At 46.4% G+C, this 19,284-nt stretch overlaps 1 protein-coding gene across 1 annotated transcript; it reads left to right on the top strand.

Moving 5' to 3' along the window:
* Positions 1 to 12,998: 12,998 nt before the first annotated feature.
* Positions 12,999 to 18,292, top strand: LOC144229884 (apolipoprotein L2-like). Its single transcript, XM_077761968.1, has 3 exons — positions 12,999 to 13,020; positions 13,456 to 13,582; positions 17,440 to 18,292. The coding sequence occupies exons 1-3, from the start codon at positions 12,999 to 13,001 to the stop codon at positions 18,290 to 18,292; spliced, it is 1,002 nt and encodes a 333-aa protein (XP_077618094.1).
* The last annotated feature ends 992 nt before the right edge of the window (positions 18,293 to 19,284 follow it).

Here is a 19,284-nt window from a genome sequence, read left to right as displayed (position 1 = left end):
TTCTTTTCCTTCTTCTTCTTTCTTCTTCTTCGTCTTCGTCTTCGTCTTCGTCGTCTTCTTCTTTTTCTCTTTCTCTCTCTCTCTCTTTCTTTTCTTTTCTTTTTCTCCTTACCTCCTGCCATATTCTCCTTTTCCTTTTAGCCTCTCTGCCTGGAAAATGATCAACCTCTCTTTCTCCCCACCCCTGTTATTTTCCCCCTCTCTGTATATGCTCCTCCATCAGCACACTACTCTTTATTTGTAGGTGGGATTTCTGATTTTATGCTTTAGACTATCCATAGTCTTTTGCTATTTTTGTTTTGTTTTGTTTTCTTTTCTTTTTTCCCCCTTTTGATTTGCTGGTTTGTTTGTTTGATTTGTTTGTTTGTGTGCATGCTTTTGTTCCCTGTTTGTCTGTCTGTATTCCTTTCCAGAGCTACCTCAAGAAACAAGCCAAAGTACACAGGGTGGAGAGTCCCAAGTGTCACTATGAGTAGGGAAATAAAATAACCAAAGACTCAACATGAGAGACCAAGAGACACCATATAAAAAACACTACGTGAATGTACAGGCTTTGGACACTCAATAAGGCTCCTTTAACATAGCAGTACTCGCAGGTCCAGAGCGCATAACAAGCTTTTGAAAGTGACAAGAGACAGAAAGCTAGCCAAAATGATGAGACAGAAGAACTCTCCTCTAAAGAAATTCCAGGAAGAAGTGACAGTTAAAGAATTGTTCAAAACAGATATAAACAACATACCTGAGCAAGAATTTAGAACAATAGTTATAAAATTAACACTGGGCTTGAAAAAGGCATGGAAGACATCACAGAAGTTATTGCTACAAAGACTATGGACCTTAAAAATAGTTGTGATGAACTAAAAAGTGCTATCAATGAGGTGCATAACAAACAGAGTCAGCCAAGGCACGGATTGAAGAGGCAGAGAGGAGAATAGGTGAATTAGAAGACACAAGTATAGAAAACGAGGAAGCCAAGAAATAGAGATAAACTGATCCAGGAGCACAAAAAGAGAGTTCAAGAAGTGAGTGATACAATCAAACGGTGCAATATCCCTATCACAGGAATTCCAGAAGAGGAAGAGAGAGAGAAAGGCGCTGAAGGGGTACTTGAAGAAATTAGAGCTGAGAACTTCCCCAATCTGGGGAAGGAAACAGACATTGAAATCCAAGAGGCAGAGTCCTCCCCTCAGACATTACTTGAATCGATCTTCTGCAAGATGTATCATAGTGAAACTGGANATTAGAGCTGAGAACTTCCCCAATCTGGGGAAGGAAACAGACATTGAAATCCAAGAGGCACAGAGTCCTCCCCTCAGACATAACTTGAATCGATCTTCTGCAAGATGTATCATAGTGAAACTGGCAAAATATAAAAATATAAGGGCAAAGAGAGAATTCTGAAAGTAGCTAGGCATAAAAGGGCCCTAACATACAAAGGAAGATCTATCAGAGTAGTTGCAGATCTATCTACTGAAGCTTGGCAGGCCAGAAAAGAATGGCAGGAAATCTTCAATGTGAGGGATGAACAGAAAAAAATATGCAGCCAAGAATCCTCTATCCAGCAAGCCTGTCATTGGGAATAGAAGGAGAGAAAAAGGTCTTCCCAAATAAAGAAAACTGGAAAGAATTCATCACCACTAAACCAGCCCCACAAGAAACCCTTAGGGGGACTTTATGAGGAAAATGTTGCAAGGAACACAAGGTGCCAGAGACACCACTCCAAGCATAAATGCTTCAGAGAACACAATGACCCTAGACCCATATTTCTTAATAATAACACTGAACGTAAATGAACTAAATGCTCCAATCAAATGACATAAGGTATCAGAATGGATAAAAAAAAAAATCCATCGATTTCCTGTCTACAAGAGACTCATTTGAGACCTGAGGACACCTTCAGATTGAAAAGAAGGGGATGCAGAAATATCTATAATGCAACTGGAGGTCAAAAGGAAGCCAGAGTAGCCATACTTACATCAGACAGACTGGACTTTAAAGTAAAGGCAGTAATAAGGGATGAAGAAGGACATTATATAATAACAACAGGGTCTATCCATCAGGAAGAGCTAATGATTATAAATGTCTATGCACCGAATTCAGAAGCACCCAAAAGCATAAAAGAATTAATCACAAACAGAAACAATCTTATGGATAAGAATGTGCTAATGACAGGGGACTTTAATACTCCACTTACAGCAATGGACAGGTCCACTAGACAGAAAATCACTAAAGACACAATGGACCTGAAGGACGTATTGGACCCGATGGACCTGACAGATATATTTAGAACTCTACTTCATGAAGCTATGGAATTCACATTCTTCTCAAGTGTGCATAGTACATTCTCCAAGAGAGATCACATACTGGGTCATAAAGCAGCCCTCAGGAAATATAAAAAAATTGAGACCATACCATGCACGCTTTCAGATCACAATGCTATGAAACCTGAAATCAGGGGCACCTGGCTGGCTCAGTCGGTTGAATGGTCGACTTCGGCTCAGGTCATGATCTCATAGTTTGTCAGTTCGAGCCCCACATCGGGCTCTTTGCTGATAGCCTGGAGCCTGCTTCTGATTCTGTGTCTCCCTCTCTCTCTACTCCACCTCTTCTTGTACTCTGTCTCTCAAAAATGAATAAACATTAAAAATAATTTTAAAAAAAACTTGAAATCAATCACAGGAAAATGTCTGGAAAACCTCCAAAAGCATGGAGGTTAAAGAACACGCAACTGAAGAATCAATGAGCCAATCAGGCAATTAGAGAAGAAATTAAAAGACATATGGAAACAATTGAAAATGAAAACACAACAATCCGAACTCTTTGGGATGCGGCAATGGCAGTCCTAAGAGGAAAGCACATTGTTCTCCAGGCCTATTTCAAGAAACCAGAAAAAGCACAAACACAAAAATAACAGTGCACCCAAAGGAACTAGAAGCAGATCAGCAAGAGCACCCCAAACCCAGTAGGAGAAGAGAAATAATAAAGAACAGGGCAGATATAAGCAACATAGAATCAAAAAAAAAAAAAAAAAAGCACAGTAGAACAGATTAATGAAACCAAGAGTTGGTTTTTTGAAGAAATAAACAAAATTGATAAACCTCTAGCCAGGTTTCTCAAAAAGAAAGGAGAGAACACTCAAATAGACAAAATCATGAATGAAAATGGACTGATTACAACCAATTCCTCAGAAATACAAGCAATTATCATGGAATACTATCAAAAATTATATGTCAACAAACTGGATAACCGAGAAGAAATGGACAAATTCCTAAGCACACGCGCACTACCAAAATTCACATGAGAAGAGATAGAAAATCTGAACTGACCCATAACTAGTGAAGAAGTTGAATCAGTTATCAAAAAAATCCCCACAAATAAGAGCCCTGAGCCTGATGGCTTCCCCGGGGGAATTCTACCAGACATTTAAAGCAGAGTTGATACCCATTCTTCTCAAATTATTCCAAAAAACAGAAATGGAAGGAAAACTTCTGGACTCATTCTATGAAGCCAGCATCACTTTGATTCCCAAACCAGACAGAGACCCAGCCAAAAAAGAGAACTCCAGGCCAATATCCTTGATGAATACAGATGCAAAAATCCTCAACAAGATACTTGTGAATCGAATTCAACAGCACATAAAAAGAATTATCCACCATGATCAAGTGGGATTCATCCCGGGGTTACAGAGCTGCTTCAATAGTCACAAATCAATCAATGTAATACATCACATTAAGAAACTAAAAGATAAAAATCATATGATCCTCTCGATAGATGCAGAAAAAGCATTTGACAAAATACAACATCCTTTCTTAATAAAGACCCTCAGAAAGTCTGGATAGAAGGAACCTACTTAAACATCATCAAAGCTATTTATGAGAAGCCCACAACCAACATCCTCCTCAATGGGGAAAATCTGAGATCTTTCCCTGAGATCAGGAACATGACAGGGATGTCCACTCTCATCACTGTTGTTTAATATAGTGCTTGAGGTTCTAGTATCAGCAATCAGACAACAAAAGGAAATAAAAGGCATCAGAATGGGCAAAGAAGAAGTCAGACTCTCACTTTTTGCAGATGACATGATACTCTACATAGAAAACCTGACAGACTCCACCACAAGCCTACTAGAAGTGACCCATGAATTCAGCAAAGTTGCAGGTACAAAATCAACATACAGAAATTGGTTGCATTTTTATACACCAATAATGAAGCAACAGAAAGAGAAATCAAGAAACTGATCCCATTCACCATTGCACAACAAAACACCACCACCACCACCACCACTACCACCACACCCACAACAAATATCTAGGAATAACCTGTCCAAAAATGAACAGATCTGTATGATCTGTTTGAAGAAAACCATAGAAAACTTAGGAAGGAAATTGAAGAAGACACAAAGAAATGGAAAAACATTCCATGCTCAAGGATCAGAAGAATAAATGTCAAAATGTCAATACTACCCAAAGCAATATACACATTGAATGCAATCCTAATCAAAATTTTACCAGCATTCTTCTCAAAGCTAGAGCAAATGATCCTACAATTTGTAATGAACCACAAAAGACCCCAAATAGCCAAATAATATTGAAGAAGAAAATCAAAACTGGACTCATCTCCATCCTCGACTTTAAATTCTACTACAAGGACATGAGAGAGCCATAGTTATTTCACCTGGCTTCATGATTCCTTTGCCTGCTGAACATGAAAGCTTGCATTGGGAAAGTACCTGTAACAGCAGAATTAATGTGCTTTGTCCAGAGGGAGCAGGGAGGGTACAAAGTGATTTTCAATGACAGTTACACTTCAGGGTGCCTGGGTGGCTCAGTCGGTTAAGCGTCTGACTTTGGCTCAGGTCATGATCTCAGTTTGTGGGTTCGAGCCCCACGTCGGGCTCTCTGCTACAGCTAGGTCAGAGCCTGGAGCTTGTCTTCAGATTCTGTGTCTCCCTCTGTCTCTGACCCTCTCCTGCTCATGCTGTCTCTATCTCTGTCTCAAAAATAAAGAAAACATTAAAAAAATAAAAAATAAAATAAAGACAATTACCCTTCAACAGATTTGAGACACAAGCTTTGAAATCTCTGGTTTATTTCCTTACGTTGTCTCTTCATTTTTATTTAGTTCAGTGTATATTTTTTAAGTTTCTCTTCAAAAATCCTCCTTGACGTATTTAGAAGTGTATCTTTTTCCTTCCAAATATTTGGGATTCTCCTAGATAACTTACTTTTTATTGATTTTGAATATAACTCAGTTGTGGTCAGAGAACATTTTTTGCGTAATTTAAATCCTTTACATTTAGTGGTACTTGCTAATGATCCAGCAAATGGTCTAGTTTGGGGACCATACCATGTGCCCCTGAAAAGAATGTGTATTCAGCAGTCACTGTGTTCAGGGTTGTATAAGTTTCACTTAGTTATAAATAATAATGTTCAGATTCTCTATGACCTTACTGATTGATTGATTGAGTTTTCTATTAATTTGTAATTTGTAAGATGAAGGATGTGAAAACTTCCAGCTGTGAGTTTGGAATATTCTACTACTTCATTATTTGTATATAGTTTTGCAATATTTATTTTGAAGTGCTTTTACAGTTGTGTACACAGTTTTTATTATTTTGTCTCCCAAACGAATTGACCTTTTCATCATTATGAGATGTGCCTTGTTATGTTTGGTAATGTACTTTGTCTTAGAGTCTATGTTACCTGATATTACAGTAGCCATCCCTGCTTTCCTATGCTGATGGTTTGCAGAGTGTATATTTTTCCATCCATTTACTTTCAGACTATCTGTGTCTTTATATTTAATTTTCCATATATCTTGTATATAATCTTCTTTACACTGTTTATTTAGAGAGAGAGAGAGAGAGAGAGAGAATGCATTCCAGCAGGGGCAGAGCAGGGAGACAGGGAGAGAGAGAATCCTGATGCAAGGCTCAGTCTCCCAGACCATGAGATCATGACCTGAGCCGAAATCAAGAGTCAGATAACTAACTGACTGAGCTACCCAGGCACCCCTGTTTGTTTATAATCTTTAACACCTCTTATAGAGAGCGCATGGTTGCATGTTCCTTTCTCAACTATTCTGATCATCTCTGCCTTTTATTGGAGTATTTAGTTTATTAACAATTAGTGGTGTGATTGATATGATTGGACTTAAGGTGACTGTATTATTAATCATTTTCCCTCTTGTCCCTTCTTTGCCTTTCTCCTTTAACAATTTTCCCATCCGTCTCCATCATTCGTGATTGCCCTGAGTTCTGGCCTCTGGTTTCCATTTGTCCAGAAAGATGGTAGGCTTTCTAGCAGAGTTCCAGCCACTTTGAATCGTGCCACAATGACACCTGCTTTCAAGGGAAAGCTGAAAAAAAAGTAGAACTCACTCTTTGCCATCACATAATTCCTATTGAATCCCCTTAAAATCTTCCTGCCTTTGTTCAGTCTCCTGAGCCCTGAAGTGGTCATTTTGTACTTTGTTAAGAGTGTACGGTTGTTATCTGCAGGATATTNCTCCAAGGAGGTTTTGTCTGCTCTAGGCTTTGGAGGATGATCTAGATCTTTCCATAGGTGATGGAATCTAGTGTTCCCAGTGGAAGGAATGCTGTGAACTACCCCGCTGCACCCAGGTGGGCAGGTATATGTTGTGGCCAACACAATGAGGACAGCTGTTTCTATTTTCTTTGAAGTTTTATGTATCTTTTTTGAAGGCAGGGGTAGGGGCAGAGAGAGAATGGGAGAGAATCCCAAACAGACGCCTCACTATCAGTGCAAAGTCCTAGGTGGGACTCAATCTCATGAACTTCGAGACTGTAGCCTGAGCTGAAATCAAGAGTTGAAGGCTCAACTGATGAGCCACCCAGGCACTCCTCAGGACAGCTGTTTCTGATCTGATACCATATGAATTGTAAGATCCTGAACCACAACTATCAGCACTAATGAAAAACCTAGGTTGCGAAAAACACCTCAAACCTTCCGGGACTTTGTACCTGGAGCACTAGCCCAAACCATCATGATCTTGATAAAAATTCCTCCCCAGTTGAGCCACACCATCAGCTTTTATACCTGTCATCACAGCCAGTCAATGTGTGGCAGCCTTAAGCCCTGGGGTTTCTGATCCTTCCACCAAGAGGAAGGTCCTGGGGAGCTTTTGCTCTTAATAGAGACTATGTTCATCAAAATTAAAATCCAGGTGTAGCCTTCTTGATTAACCCATCATTTCACTATGGTGGGAATTGACTTCCATCTTTCTCACCTGTGCTCAAGCTACTTACAAGCGTTAATGTCACGGATGCTCAGAGGTTCTTGGAGACACCACCCCAGCCCCGACGTGCACAGAAGGCGCAACAGGGAGCTGTTCAGGCCTGGGGCGACCTACACCTCACAGTGGTTTTGTTTGGTCGTCAAGTCAAAGTCATGCTAGCAAAAGAGAAAGAATCAGGAGGAAGGGGAGTTACAGAAAAATGACCAAAAGATCACTAAACAAGCACAAATGGACAGAAAATAACTTGAAACAAGTGTCCAAGGTCGAAATGCTAAAGTGGGCTTTTGTTTGCCTCTCCTCCTCTCCCCCCCAAACTGGTGGAGTGGCTTGTAAGCAGCAGGTTTAGACTCCTCCCCCAGGCACCCTGGGCACACGATAGGGCACAGGGAACTCTGCCTAAATGGGGGCTGGAGGGCTTCTCAGAGGAGGTGATGCAAGATTCTGACTTGGAAGACTAAGCATGATTTTTCCAGGTGGAAGAAGCAGGTGCTCCTGGCAGAAGAATCTGCCTATGCAAATGCATAGCGGCCACAAGGCTGAGGCATGTAATTAGCTGCAACAGGGCAAATAAGCAGTAAGCATCTGGTAGGTTTGGCGATGCTGACAGTGCTGGCGATAGGAAGGTGGGGGGGGGGGCAGAGAGGAGGGGCTGGGAACAAGTCCAAAGAGGGTGGGCAGGGGCAGGGGGTGTCACTTGCTGAGGGTCCCTCAGTCCATCAACGGTAGGTTTTCCTTCTTGAAGCCCGGGGTAGGAAACGCTGAGCCCACAAGTACCTGGAACGTCTGGGGTTTCCTCCTTGAGGGGGTAGAACGGGCTCTGTGATATGTTCCTTGCATCTGAGTGGCTCCGAAGTGGAGACTTTCGGTTTCCCTTTCAGTCCCAGATATATTTGGGCCTGGAGGCGTGTTGTCATTGCACAGACACACCGCGGGCACCTGGGTCCACACAGCTAAAGAAACCTGGGTGTTGTTCAGCTCAGAGGACGATCCCTTGGTAAGCTTGGAGGGTGGGAGCCCCTGCCCATCTACTGGCCCTCCAGACGGCTCTTTAAGGAAAAGGATCAGAGTTGGGATTTCTAGCCCCAGGTCATGCCCTAAATAGTGGCATAGCCAGGATTTGACCTGGATATGTCTGGCTGTTCCCCCTCCCATGCCCCCAAACAGTGGAGAGGGCAGGGGACACTGCTCAGCCCAGGTTCCAGACTGCTGCGACCTAAGCAGACCCCAGAAGGAAGGCAGGTGTGAGGGAGGGGGTCAGGGGTGCTGATCCCTTTGGGGAATTTGGAGGAAGCAGGGAGGGGAAGGAGGCCAGGTGAGTGGGAGCCTCTCCCTGGGGTGGCCTGACCCGCAAAGCATTTCTTCTGAGATGCACATGATGAAGGACTCAGGCTGTGTCCCCACAGTGTTCTGAGCGCCTGCTCAGTGCCAGGTCCTGTGGGGAAACCGAGGGTCTGGGAGGGAGGGGCTTATCCAGGGTGCTTTGACCGGGGACAGAGCGGGACGTCTGGGCTGCCCCCGCTGCCCTGGCCGGGCCCTCTGTTCCGCACACCGTGGGACCCGGTCCCGCCTTGTGCTCTTAAAGCCCCAAGTGTGGACTCCTGGGGACGCCTGTGGGGGCGGGACCTCACACCTGCGTGTTCACACGGGCCGAGTCAGACCTGGAATGTGGTTGTTAAAATCACATTTCTCCCCAAACACCTCATGCTCCCTTGCACCCTGCCCGCCGGGATCCGTGTGACCCCAGGCGGGTCCCTTCACCTGGGACTCTTCCTTCGCATCTCCTAAAAAATTGGCTTCAGTGTTTTCAGGCTGATTTGGAGGCTCTCTCGCGAATCTGGCCGGCCCTGCTCTCCTCTGCTCTGAGCACCGGCCGTCGTGTCTCCCATGGTGGCCTGCGCGTCTTTCATTTTTTGATGTTTCTTTATTTGCTTTGAGAGAGAGACAGAGAGGGTGTGATGAGCAGGGAGTGTCTCAGTAAACTTCGTGTTTAATGTTTATTTGTATTTATTCATTTTTTTTTTTTTGAGAGTGAGACAGAGTATGAGTGGGGAGGGACAGAGAGAGAGAATTTGAAGCAGCTCCAGGTTCCGAGCTGTTAGCACAGAGCCCGATGAGGGGCTTGAACTCAGGTCCTCTAAGAATGTGACCTGAGCCGAAGTTGGACGCTCAACCAACGGATCCAACAGATGCCCCCTAAGTTATCTTATCTAGAAAAGGAGAGGCCAGAGGGCGCCTGCCTGGTCAGTCAGTTAAGCTTCTGAGTCTTGATCTCATGGTTTATGAGATCCAGTCCCTTGTCGGGGTCTGTGCTGGCAGCCCAGAGTCTGCCTGAGATTCTCTCTCTCCCCCTCACTCAACCCCTCCCCCAACCCCCCCCCACACACTCTCTCTCTAAATAAATAAACTTAAAAAAAAAAAAAGGAGAGGGGCACCTGTGTGGCCCTGTCGGTAAAGGTCTGACTCTTGATCTCAGCTCAGGTCGTGAACTCATTGTTTTGTGAGTCTGAGCCCCACATCAGGGTCTGAACTGACAGTTCAGAGCCTGCTTGGGATTCCCTCTCCCTCTCTTTCCCACCACCCAGTCTGTTGTCTCTCTCTCAAAATGAATAAACATTGAAAAAAAAAAAAGAGAGCCCAGAACATGGATAAAACTTGCTAAAAAAGTAATGGTCATTCCTTTATAAAATTTTTTGAAATGTGTATTTGCTTCTCAGAGAGAGAGAGAGACAGATTGCAGAGGGGGAAGGGCAGAGGGAGATGGAGACACAGAATCTGAGGCAGGCTCCAGGCTCCGAGCTGTCAGCACAGAGCCTGACGTGGAGCTCAAACTCACGGGCTATGAGATCATGACTTGAGCTGAAGTCAGAGGCTTAACAGACTGAGTCACCCAGGTGCCCAAGTAACGGTCACTTTCTTTAGCCAAGGGAGGGAGGCTTTTGTGTTTTGTGGGGGGCACAGAGACCTTGTGTTTGTGCTTGGATGAAGCTATGAATGGCCTTGCTGTGTCTCCCTTTGTCATGGTCTGAGGGTGGTACTCTGGGAGATTATTCATGCCCTCCAGGAGAAGAGTGAGTGCCGGGCTGGCCTGCCAGGGGCTGGGCCCCTTTTAGTTTTCTTTCTCAATCCCTTATAAACAGTCATAGCATAAATAGATGGGAAAAAATGCCGATACATATATCAGCACAAACACACATATATATTTTAAAGTTTATTTATTTTGAGAGAAAGCATGAATGGGGGAGGGGCAGAGAGGAGCGAGAAAGAGAGAGAATCCTAAGTGGGCTCCACACTATCAGTGAGATTCATGATTCATGAACCACGAGACTGATGATCATGACCTGAGCAGAGGTCAAGAGTTGGATGCTTAACTGACTGAGCCAGGCAGACACTCTCGACCTCTCCTTCCTGAGCCAAAGTCAGCTGCTCAACCAACTGAGCCACCCAGGTGCCCCCAAAATGTGCATATATATTAAGACTCCCCTTCTTATTAAGATTAATTAACAAACATTCCCCACTCCACTAACTCCTCTTTGCATTCTAACTACCTTTTTTCGCCTTTATATCTACCTCTTTTGGTATATTTTGTCTCATCTGCCCTCATTTGAATATTATTAAGAACTCATGGCTTTTCACTGACTCAGCCTCACCAAATTAACCATGATCATAATAAGCATTATTTGTTGGGATCTCCCCATGGGTGCCCTGTTTGCACTGCTTTTAACATCCCTGAAAATATCCTTGCCCCTCAAGCAGTGGATATTGAAGAATCATGCAACTCAGGAATTCAGCTTCCCTCCAAGAAGTCTTGCTACCTTTGAGTGAAAAAACAGCCACAGATACCCATGTAAGGGGATGACGTATTGCTAGAAAATATATCTGTTGAAGGATAGAGTTCACGTGAAGTATTCTTCTTTACCCATGGTATGATCCCATTTTAAAAATATATATTATTTATTTTTGAGAGAGAGAATGCACGTGTGAGCCAGGGAGAGGCAGAGAGTGAGGGAGACACAGAATCCAACGTAGGCTCCATGTTGTCAGCAGATCTCATCAACTGTGAGACCATGACCTGGGGTGAAGTCGGAAGCTTAACCTACTAAGCCACCTGGCTGTCCCGTGTAATGCTTTCATATGTTAAAGGGAGTAAAGCGCAGTCATCACAAGCATGGGGTTTGGTTCAGAAACGCTAGGGTTCAAGTCCTGACTTTAGCACCATTGTGAAAACTTGAGCTAGCCCAAGTTCAGGTGAAAAGCTAAACTTTGTGATTTTTTTTTCCACTTTACTTATTTTTTTAAATTATTTAGAGACAAAGAGATTGAACAGGAGAGGGGCAGTAAGAGAGGAAAGAGAGAGAATCCTAAGCAGGCTCCACACTGACAGCACTGAGGCTGAAGAGTGCCTTGAACTCATGAACCCTGAGATTATGACCTGAGCCCAAATCAAGAATTGGACTTCACTGACTGAGCCACCCAAGCATCCTGCTTTTCTGGGAGTCACAAGACTCAGTCCCTTAAGTATCTGACTTCTGCTCAGGATATGATCTCACGGATCGGGCTCTGTGCTGGTGGTGCAGGGTTTGCTTGGGATTCTTGTGCTCTCTCTCTCTCTCTCTGTCACTCTCTCTGTCACTCTCTCTGTCCCTCTCCAACTTGTGCTTTCTCTCTCTCAATAAGGAAAGAAACCTTAAAACAAAGTAAATAGGAGCCCCAAGAGCTCCCAACTCATAGAGAGTGTTTGAATACTCAGGGAGGAGACACGTAAGGAGCCCTGCCCCTCACACATGCTTGATCAACATTAGCTACTATCAATTCAGAAACACAGAGGTGCCGACCTCAAGTAATTCCCCCTACATTTCTTCCCATTTTATCTTCTGTGTTTGGTTTCATTGCTTTTATAACTTCTCAGATAGCAGTCTCCTGGTCTGATAACCCTCTCCTTGTGCCCCTGAAGGACAGCAGGACTCTGACCTGGGTTGGCAGTGAGCTGCACTGAGGAGGGTACCCTTCCCCAAGGAGCAGCCAACAGAGGCCAGGAGACAGACAGACAGATCAGGTTACATCCCTGTTGGCATGGGTGGTCTTCCCAGAGGGAACCACCTGAGACCTGGCCCCTTGCCACTCCCCATGGCCACAGCTGGCTCACATTTGACCCCACAATTTGTTCTGTCTTTCCCAAGGCTGAAGTAACACTCCTTCCAACTGGAACGCAGACGCAGGCTGTTGGGAAAACGCTGAGATCCCACTGCTGACACCATGATCCAAGGAGTGACAGGTATCAACTCCAGAGGATTCCTGGGATTGGCAGAGGGCCTCCAGCTGAGTTAACCTACAGATAATCAGACCCTCGAAGGGGACTGATGAGTGTCCTCGAGCCTTCAAGGGGGACAAAGGGGAGTGCCCCACCCCAGGGGTCTGTAGGGGCCCCTCCCTCCTGACCTCTTCTCAGGCTCATGGCTGAGATGCTCACTTCCTCCCTCCCCCTGCCACCCATCAAATGACCCAGAAGTGAGGCCAGGACAGCCCACAGGGAAGTGGGGGCAGCAGAGGGGAAAGGAGATGAGGAAGGGGTCCTAAGGTAAGACCTTGGTGGGAGGAAGACCAGTTGCCTTGGAGGATTCTCCCACCTTCTTGCCCTGTCCAAACTCCTACATGGCTCAGGACGACTGTGCAGGTTTACCAACGGAGGACATGCCCTTTAGCTCTCTCCCTGTGGCCTATGGGCCACTGAACTAGACCCCAGCATGGCTGTGGCCACCTCGACCTGTAAGCTGGGTGACTTGCTACTCTCACATGTAAATTAGAATATTCCCTTATGTTGTTGTGAGGATCAAATATCACATGTGTGTGTTGTTTGCGCCGGAGCATGCTACACACTATGCCTTCCCGAGGTTTCTTTGCTGTCCCCTCTACATGGACCCTGTTAGCTCCAGGGAGAATCCTCCCTCCTCCAGCAGCCCCCGGCCAGCGGCTGTGTTATGTCACCTGCCTGTATCTCCATAGTAAGCACCTGCTTATCAGGTATAAAAGCTGCTCAAGGCCTGAGTCCATGCATCTCAATACTGCCCCACCTAGGCCTGCTCTCAATAAATACACAGAGTGTTGTGGGTTCCCTCCAGCAAAACCCAGTTTCATTCCTCCCTTAGTGAAGCAGGAAAAAGAAAAAACAAAACAACCTTTTACTTTTTCTTTTCCACCTAGGGAGCACAAGCTTTATCCGGGACACCATTGAGTATTTCAGGGACTCCGTGAGGTGGGATATATTGCATCTCCTGTTGAATGACCAGAAAGCCTGGGAGTACTTCATGGCTAAGGCCAAGTTGCCCTGGTAAGCCCTGTGGATGCCCCAGGGAGGTCCCCCAGATCTCTGCGTGGCAGTGTCCTGGGGCTGGGGTTGAGTATGCTTTTTCTCCACAATATTTGACAAACATGTCTTCCATGACATCCGCTGGCAGGGAGTGGCCTCGGCTTGAGAAGAGATGACACCTGCAGAGGGCAGGTGATGTGACCTTGGGCCTTGATCTAAAGCACACCTATCTCTGCCTTGGTTTCTTCATCTGTTCCATTTTATTGGGAAGAAACTAAGATCATGTATGTAAAGTGCTTAGCATTGTGACTGACACATACTAGGTGCTCAATTATTGTTAACTTTTTATTTTTTTAAGTGTATTTATTTTGAGAGAGAGACAGAGACAGCATGACTGGGGAAAGGTCAGAGATAGAGAGAAAGAGACAGAGAGGGAGGGGAGAGAGAGAATCCCAAGCAGGTTCCACACAGTCAGCACAGAGCCCGAATCAGGGCTTGAAGTCATGAACCATGAGATCATGGCCTGCGCTGATCAAGAGTTGGACCCTCAACTGACTGTGCCACCCAGGTGCCTCTATATAACTTTTTAGAAGATTGCCACAAACAGACAGGGGCCAAGGGTCTTCTTCCTGGAAATGAGGGACAAGTCAGAAGGCTGATGTACCAGTCTGTGCCCCTGGGCATTGGACTGGAGCTTTCCCTCCACATCTAAGTTGTAGGAATACTGCAGGATACTTGCTGGCCCACAAGGTGGAGAGACAATAGTGGAGTTGGACCAAGCTGGGTTGGTTCCAGACCCTATCTCTGTCCAGCCCTGAGTCTCTGGGTGTGTATATCTCCAAGTCTCAGATTAGCCATTTGTTCAATGGAAACAGTAATTCAGCCTGATAAGATTGTGGCAAAAGACTTAGCATGAATTGTAAGTTCAAAGGTGAGGACCCAAGGGCAATCATCTCTTCCAAAGGCCCAAGAGGCTTGGGCCAGGGCCAGAGCTGGGGACAGGATGGGCAAGGGGAGGGCTAGGTTGGGGGACTAGGTTAGCTTGGAAGCGGGGCTAGGACAGAGTGAAGGCCTTGCCACAAAACGCGAGGTCTTGGGAGAGAGAGAGGGGATATTTGTTCTCTCCCTTCTTTAATATCCTCACCACCAGGCATGCAGGCCTATGGAGGGGAGGAGGCGTTGTGTCCTCCATACCTTGCCTGGGAGCTGGGTGGTCTTGGCCACCACCTGGAAGCCTTTCCTTGTCTTATACATATTTTTAAATGGTGTTTATTTTTGAGAGACAGACACACAGAGCATGAATGCGGGAGGGGTAGAGAGAGGGGGAGACACAAAATGTGAACCAGGCCCCAGGCTCTGAGCTGTCAGCACAGAGCCAGATGTGGGGTTCAATCTCACCAAGCATGAGATCGTGCCCTAGCCAAAGTTGGAAGCTTAGCCGACTCAGCCACCCAGGCGGCCCTGTCCTCTTCTACATAGAGCAGCCCCAGACCAGTGGGAGGCAGTGTGGCTCTGTGAGAAGTCCTGGCACCACAGGGGGTAGCTGCCAATTCTCTATTCTTTGAGGGATTCTGGGGAGATGCACGAGTCCCCACCAAAGAGGAAAGTAATTCATCCAGCAGCTTGTCCAAATGCAGGTCTTTTCAGGCTTCGGGATTCCTGTAGATGGCTCTCAAAGTCTCTTGTCTCTTTAGGCAATTTCCTACAAGTGACGATGGCATTGGTGTGCACGCATATGAAGCTGTCACCAGCTGTCACTTAGGCTGGTGACACCTGAGAGGCTGGGGGTGCTGGTGCTGGATTGGGAGTCAGCGATGTGAACTGGACAGTCTGGGGGGAACCAGGGTAGCAGATGTCCTGGTTCTCCGTCCGTTGGGGAAGTGGCTGGGCCACATTAGAGGACATCAGACCTGGGGGAGAGAGGAAGTGCAAAATAATCACTAAGGTCCCTTCTCATGTTTTTAAATATGAAGTACTCAGAGTTAGCCAAGCTGTAAAGTCTGAGCGCACAATCCCTACAACGGCCCTGACTTTTGGCACCAACTACAAATTGGTGGGTGATCCTCAAACCACCCTGAGATTGGGTGATATCCTGAAAAGACACCCAGAGCTCACTGAGAGCTGTCACACTCAGTCCCACTGTCTTCCAGGGAAGGATGCAGGTGGCCATCAACCAAGAAGAGAGACACATGGGGCAGAGTCTGGGAGGGTTTCGAATGCAAAGCCCCTGTCGTCCATTGGATGCATTGTTGTCCTGTATGCAGTCTGTGACAGTGCATGTGGAACATTGCCCACCAGGGAAGCTCACACTGGGAAAGAAAATGACTCTGAGGTTTATTAAAATGGTAAAGAAGACTTAATTCAGAGCTATGGTCATAGGAGACAGATCAGGCTCTACTCTGGATATGGTGAAGACAGCTGGAGAATTACACCAAATAGTGGGACGTGGGCAGGTGAAGGGTAAGCACAAAGAGAAGAGGTGGAGGATTCTTGCTAAATGGACCCAACAGGGTTGATGCTGAAGGCAGGTCAAGAACTTCCAAATCAGGGGCACCTGGGAGGTTCAGTCAGTTAAGCGTCCACCTTGATTTCAGCTCAGGTCCTGATCTCCTGGTTGGTGAGATGAGTCCTGTGTTGGGCTCTGCACTGACAGCAAGGAGCCTTTTTAGGATTTTCTCTCTCTTCCGCTCTTTGTTCCTCTCTGTCCCCTGCTTCCTGCTTTTGCTCTCTCCCTCTCTCTCAAAATAAAGAAACAAACTTGAAAAAAAGAATAAAAAAAAGAACTTCAACATCAAAGGTGGGATTTGATCAGATATCAACGGTGATCAGATATGAAGAGTGGGAAGACTCTCATTAAACTAACCTAACAGGGTTCATGCTAAGTCTGGGCACTACACGCTGTCATGGACAGAACACAGAAAGCCAAGGTCGACAAGGTACACATGGACTGCACCTGGTCAGGGAGAGGGCCTAGAAGAGCCTGCCTAAAGTTTGGTCAAGGAAAGAGTCCTTATCAACCCCAGCCTTGGTGTATAGAGTTCTATTGGGGCCCAGTGACGTGTTCTGCATGGCTGACCCATGTGTCGTCTCCAGCCCCTCCTTGAGGTCACACTCATGCCTTTAGTTTCTAGTCCCTCCGTAGGTCAGAACCGATAGCACATGACCCAAAGCCCCCATCATACATCGTGTTGTCAGGTGATGTCAGGCCAAAGGCCCAGGCAAAGGAAGACAATCCTATGATTCTCCGACCCTTCCCATTGTAGGCAGGGGCCTAGAGATCGCTTCCCAGGAGCCAAGGGCAAAGGGTAGACCTCTCTGAGGGTAAGGTTAATCATTCCCTACACACTAAGATTCTTGGAAGGAAGGTTTTTCTGTTCTAGCCCCACTTCCCTTTGTTCATCTACAAACACTGTGGTACCCATAGTGTTGAGCTGCCCTTGAGTGAGAAGCCCTCTTTATTGAATACCTGCCACTTGGGGCACCTCGACGGCTCAGTCAGGTAAGCATCTGACTCTTGATTTAGGCTCAGGTCATGATCTCAACAGCACAGAGCCTTCTTTTGATTCTTCCTCTCCCTCTCTTTCTGCTTCTCCTACTCCCTTGCTCCCCAAAATAAATACATAAAGACACTTCAACCAAACTGCTGCCACTTAAGGGCATCTTATGATGACTACTTATTTATTCCCTGACAGAATATGTATCACAGAGCACGATCAAGGTACAGAATGTGTATAACATTGCAAGAAACAGTCTTTGCCTCTGTCCAATTCTTGTCCATTTGATTTATAGTAAAAGTCGTGTGGTTCATGTAGGAGAGAACAGTTCAAACCCATGTGACAGATAAGCTTTCCTTAATCACTTGACCTTCACTGTTGCAGGGAGGAGGCAGAGGTGCTCTATGAATATCTGAGAAAGCTAGAAGAAGGCCTGTATATGGAGGACATGAACAGGCTCCAGAGTGACCCCCTGGAGAGGGAGCACTTTTTGAATGAGTTTCCCCACTTGAAAGAGGAGCTTGAGGGGCAAATACGAAAGCTCTGGGAGCTTGTGGACAAGGCTGACAAGGTACACAGGAAGTGCACCATCACCAACATCGTGGCCCGCTCCATTGGAGCCATGTCCGGTGTCATGACAGTGCTGGGCCTGGGTCTGGCCCCTGTGACAGCAGGGGTCAGTCTGCCACTCTGGGCAACTGGGATGGTGCTGGGAGCAGTATCCGCTGTCACCAGAGTGTCCAGCAACATTGTGGAGCACAAAAAAACATCGTCCCTGAGAGCTAAAGCCAGTCACCTGACATCAACTGGCAGTGACAACAGGGAGGTAGTTGCAAAGTGTTTGTATGAGAATACACCCCGCAGTAATTCCTTAAAACACTGGGCTAAAGTCCTGAAAAACATTGGAAAGAATGTTCGTGCCATCTGGCTGGCCAAAGCCAATCGTCGCTTAGCGGCCCCTGCCAAGCGCCTCATGACAACTGGAAGAGTTTCAGCTTGGAGTGGCAAGAAGGTGCAGAAAGCTTTTCCATTCGTTGCTGTGGCACTGGCCAATGAAGGCGAGTGGATGGGTGCGGCTCTCTTGCTTGTGATGGAAGTGACCAACCTTCTCAAAGAGTTAAAGCACGTGTATGACGGGGCAACAAAGCCAGCTGAAGAGCTGAGGATGCAGGCCCAGTTGTTGGAGAGCAAGTTGGAGGAGCTCACCCAGCTTCATGAACATCTGATTAGGTCCTGACCCGTGACTTCCGAGCAGAATAGGACAGGGAGCAGGGCCAGGTGTGAGTATTTCAGATCCGTGTGGTTCTCCCAGTCTTGTGGTCTATAAGCTGCTTCAGTAAATGTGGGCTGGCCCAGCGGGACTCTGTTGCGTTCACATATATAGGCCCCTCAAATCATGAAGCCATGGCCTGAGCCTAAGTTGGATCCTCAACCAACTGAGCCACCCAGGTGCCCCTGGTAGGACGTTTCTATGTGGCTCAAGACGTGGATCTGAAAGGCAAGCGTCCCCCATCTGCCATTCATTCATTTGTTCATTCGTTCGTTCATTCATTCATTCCATCAGTCATTGGTGAATACTCACTGATACCCTCCCCTTCTGTGTGCCTGGCACTTGCAAGGTTCAGGGGACATAGAAATCAGACAAGGTCCTATCCTCTCTGGAGCTTAGAAACCAATGGGGCACTCACGTGTGCACAGTGCAGGAGGGGGAGGGGGCTCCCAGCCATGGCCTCTCCCTGTTCATTCCGTCCCTGCCCCTCCCTCACCCTTGTGCTCCAGCAACCCTGAAAGGCTGGTAGCTTCCTCCACATCCCCCGGGAGACTCCTGCTCTGTCCCTCTGCTTGTGCCCAGTCACCTGCCAATTTGCACGCCTGGCCCTTCCATCACCTGGCCACCTCCTGCTTATCCTTCAGGACTCCCTCAGCTCCTCAGAAGGAGCACCCTACCCCCTCGGTGGGATTCTGACGCTCGTCCTCTGGGTTCCCAGGGGCCCTTGGGCTTCCTCTGGCAGAACCTTGACACAGCATATTCTCACTAGCTGTTCCATGCGCTCCCCCTCCTGCTGCAGGGACCTGGGCCACTCTCTGAACCCCCGGCTGCTGGAGATGTGGCCATGAGTGCTGTCATTCCCAAATGGAGTGTGTGTAGCAGAAAAGAGGGTTGGCTCTGCTCATTTTTTATCAATAGAATTGAGGTAAAATTTTACATATGACCATCTACATCTAATT

This window comes from Crocuta crocuta, unplaced genomic scaffold (genome assembly GCF_008692635.1).
Source record: "Crocuta crocuta isolate KB4526 unplaced genomic scaffold, BGI_CrCroc_1.0 scaffold193, whole genome shotgun sequence".
Taxonomy (NCBI): domain Eukaryota; kingdom Metazoa; phylum Chordata; class Mammalia; order Carnivora; family Hyaenidae; genus Crocuta; species Crocuta crocuta.
Note: the sequence above shows the minus strand (reverse complement) of the source record. Positions and strands in the feature narration are given on the sequence as shown.